This window comes from Camellia sinensis, chromosome 9 (assembly GCF_055761805.1).
Source record: "Camellia sinensis isolate YWXY chromosome 9, ASM5576180v1, whole genome shotgun sequence".
Lineage (NCBI taxonomy): Eukaryota > Viridiplantae > Streptophyta > Magnoliopsida > Ericales > Theaceae > Camellia > Camellia sinensis.
In genome coordinates, this window is record NC_138969.1 from 100,496,086 (window position 1) to 100,507,909 (window position 11,824).

The following is an 11,824-nucleotide window of genomic DNA, read 5'->3' on the forward strand; positions in this document are numbered from 1 at the left end:
AGGTGATTTAGGAAGCCTTAAATGAGTTTCTTTAGTGAAACTAATATCGTTAAGTTACAATTACTCACTTGGAAGGAGAACAAGACTAGTTTGAGTTAAAATTGGCCACTTCAGCTAAGGAAACTATTAGTTGCCCAAACTAATTGGTTTCTAGAACAAAAGAGAGCGCCATGGAGAAGGGCGGAGAGAGTTAGGGAGAAACTTTCTTCCTGAGCGCTAAAAGAGAAAGTGAGAGAAAGGAAAATGGGAATAGGGCAAAATCCTAGGCGAATTGAAATTCATCCTCTTGGACTGGAGAATTGTACGCATAGGTGATTTAGAAAACATGAAATGAGTTCCCTAAGTTAAAGTAATATCGTTATGCCACAATTACACGGCAAAATCTGCTCCTTGAAAGCTAACCAAGTTTAGTTTGAGTTGAATTTGGCCACTTAAGCTGATTAAGCTAATAATTGCCTAAGCTAATTAGTTAGTGGATCAGAAGAGAGATGGACGGGGGAAGGACAGATAGAGTAAGAGAGAAGCTTTCTTCCTGAGTGGTAGAAGAGAAAGTCGCAGAAAAGAATGGAGAATACGATAAAAATGAAAGCGAATTGAAACTCATCGTTTAGTAAATGAGAATTGAACACTTAGTTGTTTTCGGAAACCTTTTTTTTGTTTTTTGTGTGTGAATAACTTTTAGGAAACCTTAACATAAGTGAAACCAATATTGTTAAGCCACAATTACTCACTTGGAAGTAGAGCAAGATTAGTTTGTGTTAAAATTGGCCACTTAAGCTAACGAAACTATTAGTTGCCCAAACTAACTAGTTTCTAGAACAAAAGAGAGCGCCACAAAGAAGGGCGGGGAGAGTTAGGGAGAAACTTTCTTCCTGAGCGCTAAAAGAGAAGGTGAGAGAAAAGAAATGGGGAATAGAGCGAAATTTTAAGCGAATTGAAATTCATCCTTTTGGAATTGAGCATTGAACACATAGGTGATTTGGAAAGAGAGAACGATGTATGTGATTTGGAAAGAGAGAACGATGGAGAAGGGCAGAGTGGGTTGGAGGGGGAAAAAAAAATGAAAGCGAACTGAAATTAATCCTTTTGTAAATGAGAATTAAACACTTAGGTGATTTAGGAAGCCTTAATTGAGTTTCTTAAGTGAAACTAATATCGTTAAGCTACAATTACTCACTCGGAAGTAGAGCAAGATTAGTTTGAGTTAAAATTGGCCACTTAAGCTAATGAAGCTGTTAGTTGCCCAAAGTAATTATTTTCTAGAACAAAAGAGAGCGCCATGGAGAAGGGCGGAGAGAGTTAGGGAGAAACTTTCTTCCTGAGCGCTAAAAGAGAAAGTGAGAGAAACGAAAAGGGGAATAGGATGAAATTTTAAGCAAATTTAAATTCATCCTTTTGGACTTGAGAATTGTACACATAGGTAATTTAGAAAACATGAAATGAGTTCCTTAAGTCAAAGTAATATCGTTATGCTAAAATTACTCAGAAAAATCTCCTCGTTGAAAGATAAGCAAGATTAGTTTGACTCGAACTTGGACACTTAGGCTGATTAAACTAATAATTGCCTAAGCTAATTAGTTAGTGGAGCAGAAGAGGGAAGGATGGAGAAGGATGGATAGAGTTGGAGAAAAACTTTCCTCTTGAGTGGTAGAAGAGAAAGTTGGAGAAAAGAAAGGGAAATACGATAAAAATGAAAGCAAATTGAGATTCAGCCTTTTGTAAATGAGAATTGAACACTTAGGTGATTTAGGAAACCTTAAAAGAGTTTCTTAAGTGAAACTAATATTGTTAAGCTACAATTACTCACTTGGAATTAGAGCAAGATTAGTTTGAGTTAAAATTGGCCGCTTAAGCTGCTGAACCTATTAGTTGCCCAAACTGATTGGTTTCTAGAACAAAAGAGAGCGCCGTGGAGAAGGCTGAGAGAGAGTTAGGATGAAACTTTCTTCCTGAGCACTAAAAGAGAAAGTGAGAGAAATGAAAGGGGGAATAAGGCGGAAATTTTAAGCGAATTGAAACTCACCCTTTTGGAATTGTGAATTGAACACATAGGTGATTTAGAAAGAGACAACGATGGAGAAGGGCGGAGTGAGTTAGAGGGAAAAAAAATGAAAGTGAATTGAAATTTATCCTTTTGTAAATGAGAATTGAACACTGAGGTGATTTAGGAAGCCTTAAATGAGTTTCTTTAGTGAAACTAATATCATTAAGTTACAATTACTCACTTGGAAGGAGAACAAGACTAGTTTGAGTTAAAATTGGCCACTTCAGCTAAGGAAACTATTAGTTGCCCAAACTAATTAGTTTCTAGAACAAAAGAGAGCGCCATGGAGAATTGCGGAGAGAGTTAGGGAGAAACTTTCTTCCTGAGCGCTAAAAGAGAAAGTGAGAGAAAAGAAAAGGGGAATAGGGCAAAATCCTAGGCGAATTGAAATTCATCCTCTTGGACTGGAGAATTGTATGCATAGGTGATTTAGAAAACATGAAATGAGTTCCCTAAGTTAAAATAATATCGTTATGCCACAATTACACGGCAACATCTGCTCCTTGAAAGCTAACCAAGTTTAGTTTGAGTTGAATTTGGTCACTTAAGCTGATTAAGCTAATAATTGCCTAAGCTAATTAGTTAGTGGATCAGAAGAGAGATGGACGGGGAAGGACAGATAGAGTAAGAGAGAAACTTTCTTCAAGAGTGGCAGAAGAGAAAGTCAGAGAAAAGAAAGGAAAATACGATAAAAATGAAAGCGAATTGAAACTCATCCTTTAGTAAATGAGAATTGAACACTTAGTTGTTTTAGGAAACCATTTTTTTTTTTTTGGGTGAATAACTTTTAGGAAACCTTAACATAAGTGAAACCAATATTGTTAAGCCACAATTGCTCACTTGGAAGTAGAGCAAGATTAGTTTGTTTTAAAATTGGCCAACTAGTTTCTAGAACAAAAGAGAGCGCCACAAAGAAGGGCGGGGAGAGTTAGGGAGAAACTTTCTTCCTGAGCACTAAAAGGGAAAGTGAGAAAAAAGAAAAGGGGAATTGAGCGAAATTTTAAGCGAATTGAAATTCATCCTTTTGGAATTGAGCATTGAGCACATAGGTGATTTGGAAAGAGAGAACGATGGAGAAGGTCAGAGTGGGTTGGAGGGGGAAAAAAAATGAAAGCGTACTGAAATTCATCCTTTTGTAAATGAGAATTGAACACTTAGGTGATTTAGGAAGCCTTAAGTTTCTTAAGTGAAACTAATATCGTTAAGCTACAATTGCTCACTTGGAAGTAGAGCAAGATTAGTTTGAGTTAAAATTGGCCACTTAAGCTAATGAAGCTGTTAGTTGCCCAAAGTAATTAGTTTCTAGAACAAAAGAGAGCGCCATGGAGAAGGGCGGAGAGAGTTAGGGAGAAACTTTCTTCCTGAGTGCTAAAAGAGAAAGTGAGAGAAAAGGAAAGGGGAATAGGATGAAATTTTAAGCAAATTGAAATTCAACCGTTTGGACTTGAGAATTGTACACATAGGTGATTTAGAAAACATGAAATGAGTTCCTTAAGTCAAAGTATTATCGTTATGCTAAAATTACTCAGCAAAATCTCCTCATTGAAAGATAAGCAAGATTAGTTTGAGTTGAACTTGGACACTTAGGCTGATTAAACTAATAATTGCCTAAGCGAATTAGTTAGTGGAGCAGAAGAAGGAAGGATGGAGAAGGATGGATAGAGTTAGAGAAAAACTTTCCTCTTGAGTGGCAGAAGAGAAAGTTGGAGAAAAGAAAGGGAAATACGATAAAAATGAAAGCAAATTGAGATTCATCCTTTTATAAATGAGAATTGAACACTTAGGTGATTTAGGAAACCTTAAAAGAGTTTCTTAAGTGAAACTAATATTGTTAAGCTACAATTACTCACTTGGAATTAGAGCAAGATTAGTTTGAGTTAAAATTGGACGCTTAAGCTGATGAACCTATTAGTTGCCCAAACTGATTGGTTTCTAGAACAAAAGAGAGCGCCGTGGAGAAGGCTGAGAGAGAGTTAGGATGAAACTTTCTTCCTGAGCACTAAAAGAGAAAGTGAGAGAAATGAAAGGGGGAATAAGGCGCAAATTTTAAGCGAATTGAAACTCACCCTTTTGGAATTGTGAATTCAACACATAGGTGATTTAGAAAGAGACAACGATGGAGAAGGGCGGAGTGAGTTGGAGGGGGGAAAAAATGAAAGTGAATTGAAATTTATCCTTTTGTAAATGAGAATTGAACACTGAGGTGATTTAGGAAGCCTTAAATGAGTTTCTTTAGTGAAACTAATATCGTTAAGTTACAATTACTCACTTGGAAGGAGAGCAAGACTAGTTTGAGTTAAAATTGGCCACTTCAGCTATGGAATAGAATTCCATTTATGTGGTGTAAGCCCTATTTGGGCATTTCGTTGTATTTCTTTTATTTCTTGAACTATAATGTCTTATTGTTTTGAACACTAAGGTTGTAAAGTGAAATGTAACTTCTATGAGAAATCTAATGAGAAGAAATAAACATTGGACTTGTAAAATGGCTATTCTTCAATTCATTTTCTTCAACTCTTTCTTGACATTTTGAAATTGGAGATTAATAAAAGATCAGTAATTATAAAATGGGTTAAAATATCGGGGCATGACATACTTTCTTCTTTTGAGCTACTTCTTAAAGCCATTTGTGTCCTAGTGTGTGAAAATTCTGTGACTTGTCTAGTTGTGTGCATATGTCTTAAAATTTCTCTACTATTTCAAATTTCTTTTTGTCCAATTAATTTATTTTTCTTTTATATTTTCAAAAAAAAATTCAAAAATTCATTATGACTTTAGCCAACTTTGTGATCTGCCGACCATTTGAGAAAATCCATTGTTGGAATTCTAAAGAGGCAAACAAACAAAACAACATCAAACATCTATTTTGCATTTTGACTTCCTAAATTCATTTCTAAAACTCCAACTTTAGAATCACATGCATATATATATATATATAAATTTTTATGTAATTTATTGTATATGAGATTGAAGATGTAAAATAACAAATTAATATGACAACAAAATTTAAAATCGTATAAAGACCTAGATCAATAAAACAAAAAGACAGATTACAATTTGTAAGGGATAGATGGTGCAGAGTAGCTTTATTTTTTTCACTAAATTGGCAACAGTACAAATCATCCCATGGTAAAATACCCTCTTAGTTAGTAGCAAGCTTGCTACAAATCTTCAGACTTCCCACTGGCATTTCTAGAATGGGACCAATACTCATTAACAAGTTGCCCAAATAGTGAGCCCTCTTTGCTGATGAGCTTCATTGGTTCATCATACTCTACTAATTGTCCTGCATTTGTAAACAAACAAGAAAAAAAAAAAATCATTGTATCGCTTATAAATTTTTAATAAATAATGGTTCATATCAATATCATCAAGATGTGAAGATGACTTACCCTCACTAATAGCAAGAACCATTGTGCAGTCCATCACAGTTGGTATTCTGTGGGCTACTGTGATAACAGTGCAATCCTCAAATTCTATCCTTATGATTTTCTGAATGATAGAGTCCGTTGCATTGTCAATTGAAGCAGTGGCTTCATCAAGCACTAGTATCTTCCTTCTCTCCAACAGTGCACGTCCCAAACAAAACAACTGCCTTTGTCCCATGCTCCAGTTTGATCCATTTTGCATAACTATAAACAGCTTTGTTAGTCCAATGATTTGTATATATATGTCTATCTATACTCTTTGCAACTTACCTAAGGAGTACAAGCCCTCTTCTTTCTCTTTAATAGCCTCCTGAAGCTGACATTTTTCAAGAACCTTCCACACATGATATAGCAATGGTATCAATTAGTCCAAGCAGGTTTAGTTGCAAATTAAGTGTGATAACATTTAATTTTCTAATTCACTATTGCATTTGTATTTTAGATCCACAATTTAGCTGAAAAATTGTTTGTTTGTACCATAATTTAGATTTAATGCGTTGCAGAAACCTTACCTCCCATATTTCTTGATCCATATGCTCTTCTAAAGGGTCTATGTTGTATCTCACGGACCCACTAAAGAGAGTTGGATCTTGGGGAATGACACTAAAGTGTGATCTAAGGTCATGAAGCCCAATTGTGCTTATATTTAGGTCATCTATGACAATCATTCCCTCTGTAGGTTCTACCAGGCAAAACAAGGCACTGATCAAAGTTGTTTTTCCACTACCGGTCCTACCAACAATTCCAATTTTGTTCCCTCCTTCAATTATGCAGCTAATCCCTCGAAGTACCAAAGGTGCATTAGGCCGATACCTAACCTGCTTAAATACCATTTTTTTCTTTAGCATACTATACTACACATAAAAAAGAGATTACATTAATTACAATAAGGGTAAATTTCCTAGAGACTTACAGAAAATATAGTAAGCTTTAAAAGTTTAATATAATGACATTGTGCTCTCTTAAGATTTTAATTCATAGCTTAGCCTAATTTTTATCAGAAATTTGTTTGTCATGTAGATGAAAAATGATGTTTTCATCACTTTTACATTGAAATATATCTTACTTTGTTTATCTTTGTATCCTCACACTTTAGTTCTAAAATCTTTTGCCTTACTTAAAAGGAAATTGATGTAATTGTACCAAAATTTAAGACTTGCTATATTTTCTTCGAACCTTAGAGGAAACTAGTGTAACCCTTACTATAATAAAATATTTACCTTCAAATCATGTATCTCAACTCTACCAATTTCTGGCCAGTTGAGGGCAGGTCGATTGTCTTGTATTATTTCATGGGCTTCACTATGAATATGCATGTACTGTTCTAGCCTTTCTACAGCAATAATTAAATTTTCCAACAAACATAGGGTTTGGACAGAAAAAACGAGAGTTACATTCAGTGAAAGACCATACGATAGAGCCATTCCAATAAATCCTGTCATCACAACATTAACAACCAATTTGCTCATGAGACAAACAAACAATTGATCATTATATTCATATAATATGTTTTCATATTCATATATCATTCAGGTGAACTTAAAGCACTCTTTTACTTTGTCAATTGTTCCCTTGAAATGATTTTTATGCATACTTATTAGACATTAAGGGCAAGTTTGGGAACATATAACTAAAAAGCTATAAGGTCCTTATGAAAAGGTCAACTATTCTCTCCATTTTTCTATACGTTTTTTCGTAAAAAGTCAAAAAATTAATTAAAATAGCTAGTTCCCAAAACAACCCTAAATTCTCTGACTTAGAAAAAACTTCTATGAAAATTATGCCAACCATTCTAGGTATATACTAGAGCTATATGAAATTAAGAGAAAATGTTGTATAGAAAATTAATAATGATCGTTAACTTGATTTAGAAGCTCCATAAGGACGCAAAGTCATGGCAAGCACTGAACCCGACAAAACAATTACGCTTAGGATTTCCAGACGTTGGATCAACCACTCATTTGTTGAAAATTTGTGGAAGAATGGACTTGCATTTGCGTCAACAAGCTGCAAATACTCTGAAAAGAATCGCTCTTCCTCGCCAAAAGCCCTTATGGTCACTGCTCCAACATTGGATTCAGCAAGATAGCTTGCCACTGAAGACATAGTTGTGCCATTAATTCGCACCAGCTCTTTGGCAGAAGTAGAGTAAAATCTCTGTTTTGTAAGATAATACACATAAGCAAATAGTAAGTTGGTTTGAGATGCGATAGAAAAACATAGAACTACTGTGATTGGTGTATTACCTGTAACAGTATGGTTATATAAACCATGGGTATGATGACAATCAAGATTGGCCAGGTAAGGAAAACCAATACTCCCAAGGTAAAAATTGTGTTCCAAGTTGACCCTATACTCAAATTGATATTGAAAGCCAATTCAAGGTCCACAACACTTAGATCAGAAGATACCTATACAAATAAGGCATAAATGTAACTCTCATAAATACTTTGAAGCATAATTTACATCATAGTTTTATTGTAGAGATTTTACCCGACTGAGTATCCTTCTCGATGGCATTGAGTCATAGAAGGACATGGTGCTCGGAAAAGAGATGTCATTAGCTTGGAAAAAATAGATTTTGATGTAACCTAAAGCAACTACTAGATAAGATCTAAGGAGCAAGAATATTGACACACCACACCCAATCAACGAATATACTAGGATTAGTTTCAATCTGCTTATGCTAGAGTCCTGTACATCAACAGCTAACCACAGGCTCTGTAAAAACTGCCCAATGGTGAAGATAATATGAAGGATAACTACCAGGGATAGGTACAAGAAGCCCTTGCTCTGATTCAAAAATTGTATGTAAGGTTTTAGACCCATATCTCCTATTTCTCTTTCTTCTTTCTTAACCAACTAGTCTCCTAATGGTTCTCCGAGCTGTTCTTCTGTATTAATACCTTCCTGGTTCTCTTCTGTAAGGGTTTTAGATTTTGGGGAACCATACTTGATGTGCTTCTCGGAACCAACTATGTCTTTGTGAGCATTGACAAGGTTTTGAAATTGCTGGCTACAAGCTAGCAATTGATTGTAGGTAGCTGCTTCCACAATCTTCCCTTCAGACATTAACTACCAACGAAAAAATGAACAGAATATGTCAATCTTAAAGAAAGGTAATGGAGAAATTGACAATTGTTGAGTGTCTAACCAAGATAGAATCAAAAGTTGGAAGGAAGTCAACTTGGTGAGTCACGAGTATGACCGTTTTCCCTGCCAGAGCTCCCATGACATATTCCTGGCCAAAACTTATATTAGCTTTTTTTACTTGGGAAAAAAAGTTTCAATAGTAGAAAAAAATATATATATATATATATATAGTTAAACAAGAATTGTATTCACATTAAACAAACTGGTTGCAGTATGTGCATCAACAGCGCTGAACGGATCATCTAAGAGATACACATCTGCATCTTGATATAGTGCACGTGCAAGTTGAACCCGTTGCGGACCCCTGAACTCCCAAGTGTCCTTTGGGTATACCGAACGACCCCGAGGTGATCTACCAGGGAAACTCCTTTTGCCTTGGTCATCCCATTGGAAGTTGGCATGTCCACCCTCCGCAGTGAAAGTTTTGACCCCGAGCTGAACTCTGAAGCCATCGCCCTGGAATTGGACCCAGTGGAAGAGCACCGAGACAAGGCTCTAATCCATGTGGCCGCATACCAACAAGAGCTCTCCAGAAAATATAACAAAACGGTGCACCCCAGATCGTTCAAATTTAGGGATTGGGTTTTAAGAAAGGTGATGGGCAACACACTGGTGCCGAGAGAAGGCAAGCTAGGGGCAAACTGGGAAGGGCCTTACAAGATAACCGGTCTGGCGGGCAAGGAGGCATACCACTTGGAAGATTTGGAAGGAAAAGGCGTAACCCGGCCATGGAATGCGGCCAATCTCAAACTGTACTATTTTTAGCATTTTACGTTCTTATGTAATTTTTTGTGGAAGGACTTGCTCTCTCTATACTTCTGAACGTAACACGCTTTTTGTCAAATATAATAGAAGTGACCTATCTTTGCTGAAGCATTCTGTTGCTTTGGATGCTTACTTTGAGATTTAAACCAAAATGTTTTACTCCGGTTAAATGAGTTAATGATTTGCACAGCTCTATGGTTTCAACCGAGATGTTTTACTCCGGTTAAATGAGTTGAAAAAATTACTCAACTCTGTGATTTCAACCGAGATGTTTTACTCTGGTTAAATGCGTTGATGATTTGCTCAACTCTATGGTCTCAACCGAGATGTTTTACTCTGGTTAAATGAGTTGATGATTTGCTCAACTCTATGGTCTCAACCGAGATGTTTTATTCCGGTTGAATGAGTTGAAAAAATTACTCAACTCTGTGATTTCAACCGAGATGTTTTATTCCGGTTGAATGAGTTGAAAAAATTACTCAACTCTGTGATTTCAACCGAGATGTTTTATTTCAGTTGAATGAGTTGAAAAAATTTGCTCAACTTTATGGTCTCAACCGAAATGTTTTTATTCTGGTTGAATGAGTTGAAAAAATTACTTAACTCTGTGATTTCAACCGAGATGTTTTACTCCGGTTAAATGAGTTGATGATTTACTCAACTCTATGATTTCCTCTGTGATTTCAACCGAGATGTTTTACTCCGGTTAAATGAGTTGATGATTTGCTCTCTATGGTCTCAACCGAAATGTTTTACTTCGGTTAAATGAGTTGATGATTTGCTCAACTCTATGGTCTCAACCGAGATGTTTTATTTCGGTTGAATGAGTTGATGATTTACTCAACTCGGTGGCTTCAACCAAGAAGCTTTACCCCAGTTATGGTTTACCTCGGCTAGATGAGTTGATGATTACCTCAGGGCTTTTGCCGAGATGTTTTGTCCCGGCTAACGGTGTTGATGATTTGCACAACTCAAAAGGTTTAGCCGAGATCCTTTACCCCGGCTAACGGTGTTGATGATTTGTTAAAGGTTTTTGCCGAGATGATGAAACATAGTGCAACATGCACTACAACAGTTAACGAAATCAAAACTTTTCATTGATGTAAAACCGAATTACATAAGGTAGGGTATAGGCAGCCCGGTTACATTGTTGAAAAAAAAAAAAAAAAAAAAAAAAAAAACCTAACTAGGGGGAATAGGTCGGCGAAGTCATCCCTGGTTGCAGTTGCCTCCAGGTCGACCGTGGTTGTGGTTTCTTGGACGCCGGTCTCAACTTGGTCGGCCTGCTTTGGGCGGTTATCTCCCTCGGCAGTTTCCTTGGCTTCCTCCGCGCCTTCTTTCCCGGCCTCAGCCTGCAATGCGCTGAAGACGTCGTTGGCATATGGCACCATGTATGTCGGCAGAAAGGCAACGGGGGGAGAGGCAAACACGTCGGTCCCAGATCCTTGGCCGAGCTGTTCGCAAGCAGCTTTCCACCCGGACTTGAAGAAAATGTCCTTGATGGCCTCCACTTGCTTGGTGTAGTTTTCCTCGGCCTCATTGAAACCTTCGTTGTTTGCCTTGTCCCGTTCGTCCTTCCTCGATTGCTTCAATGCTTCCAGCTCGGTCTGAAGAGCGTCGCTTTCTTTCTCGGCAGCTTTCAGTTGGCCGAGTAATTTGGAGTTGTCGGTGTTTGCAATCTCCAAAGAGGCCTTTGACTGTCCCAGCTTGGTTTGTAGATGCTCAACCTGGCTGGCGGCGTCGGTCGCTTTCTGCCGAAGTCTATGGTTTCGTTCCATCACCAGATGTTGTTTCTGGATGGCCTGCAAGAAGAGTGCTTGATTAAAGAAAGGAAACCGAGCAAACACTTGGAAATATTTGGATAAAGCATGCATAATTCTTACCCGAGTCATAGACTTGACCGAGGACTTCATGAGCCGGGTGTTGGGCACGTGGTCACTGCCGGTCACGTCGCTCGGCAGAATGAGGGCTTTGGTTAGGTTGAAGGCGAGGAGATGCTCTTTATCCCCTTTAACCGAAGCACTAGCCGGGATCTCTTTTCCCCGATGCTTCAGTTGAGGCTTCCAGGGGGGTGTTGGCTCGATTGTGACCGCTGGTTGCTTGGTGTTCAGCTCCACAATGAGCTCGGCTGAAGGATCGGCGGTGCGAGGCCTTTTCCCAGCTCGACGGCTTTCCTTGCTTGTTTGCACAGCTGCAGGTGACGCCAATACAACCACAGTCTCGCTTGTTTGACTGGCAGCAGCTGCACGGGAAGAGATGCTCGGTAGCTCGGTGGATGTGGCGATGATGAGATTTTTGATGCGGCTTCGTTTCGCCATCTCCTCTGTTTCGGTCAACTGGATAAAGGGCACGTCCGGTAGTATTGGGTCAGGAGGTGGGGATAGCGCTCGGAGGAAGTCGGTCACTCTACTCCGGTGGGGAGCGGAGTATCTGT

At 37.9% G+C, this 11,824-nt stretch overlaps 2 protein-coding genes and 1 pseudogene across 2 annotated transcripts; all 3 read right to left on the reverse strand.

The window, feature by feature from the left end:
* Positions 1 to 4,976: 4,976 nt before the first annotated feature.
* On the reverse strand, positions 4,977 to 6,367 carry LOC114309658 (ABC transporter C family member 10-like). Its single transcript, XM_082887365.1, has 2 exons — positions 5,437 to 6,367; positions 4,977 to 5,330 (listed from the first exon to the last, which is right to left on the reverse strand). The coding sequence occupies exons 1-2, from the start codon at positions 5,672 to 5,674 to the stop codon at positions 5,206 to 5,208; spliced, it is 363 nt and encodes a 120-aa protein (XP_082743491.1). The 5' UTR covers positions 5,675 to 6,367; the 3' UTR covers positions 4,977 to 5,205.
* On the reverse strand, positions 5,723 to 7,745 carry LOC114284905 (ABC transporter C family member 10-like). Its single transcript, XM_082889260.1, has 5 exons — positions 7,719 to 7,745; positions 7,335 to 7,629; positions 6,693 to 6,907; positions 5,985 to 6,326; positions 5,723 to 5,806 (listed from the first exon to the last, which is right to left on the reverse strand). The coding sequence occupies exons 1-5, from the start codon at positions 7,743 to 7,745 to the stop codon at positions 5,723 to 5,725; spliced, it is 963 nt and encodes a 320-aa protein (XP_082745386.1).
* Positions 7,153 to 8,720, reverse strand: LOC145789153 (ABC transporter C family member 10-like; annotated as a pseudogene).
* Between the last annotated feature and the right edge of the window lie 3,104 nt (positions 8,721 to 11,824).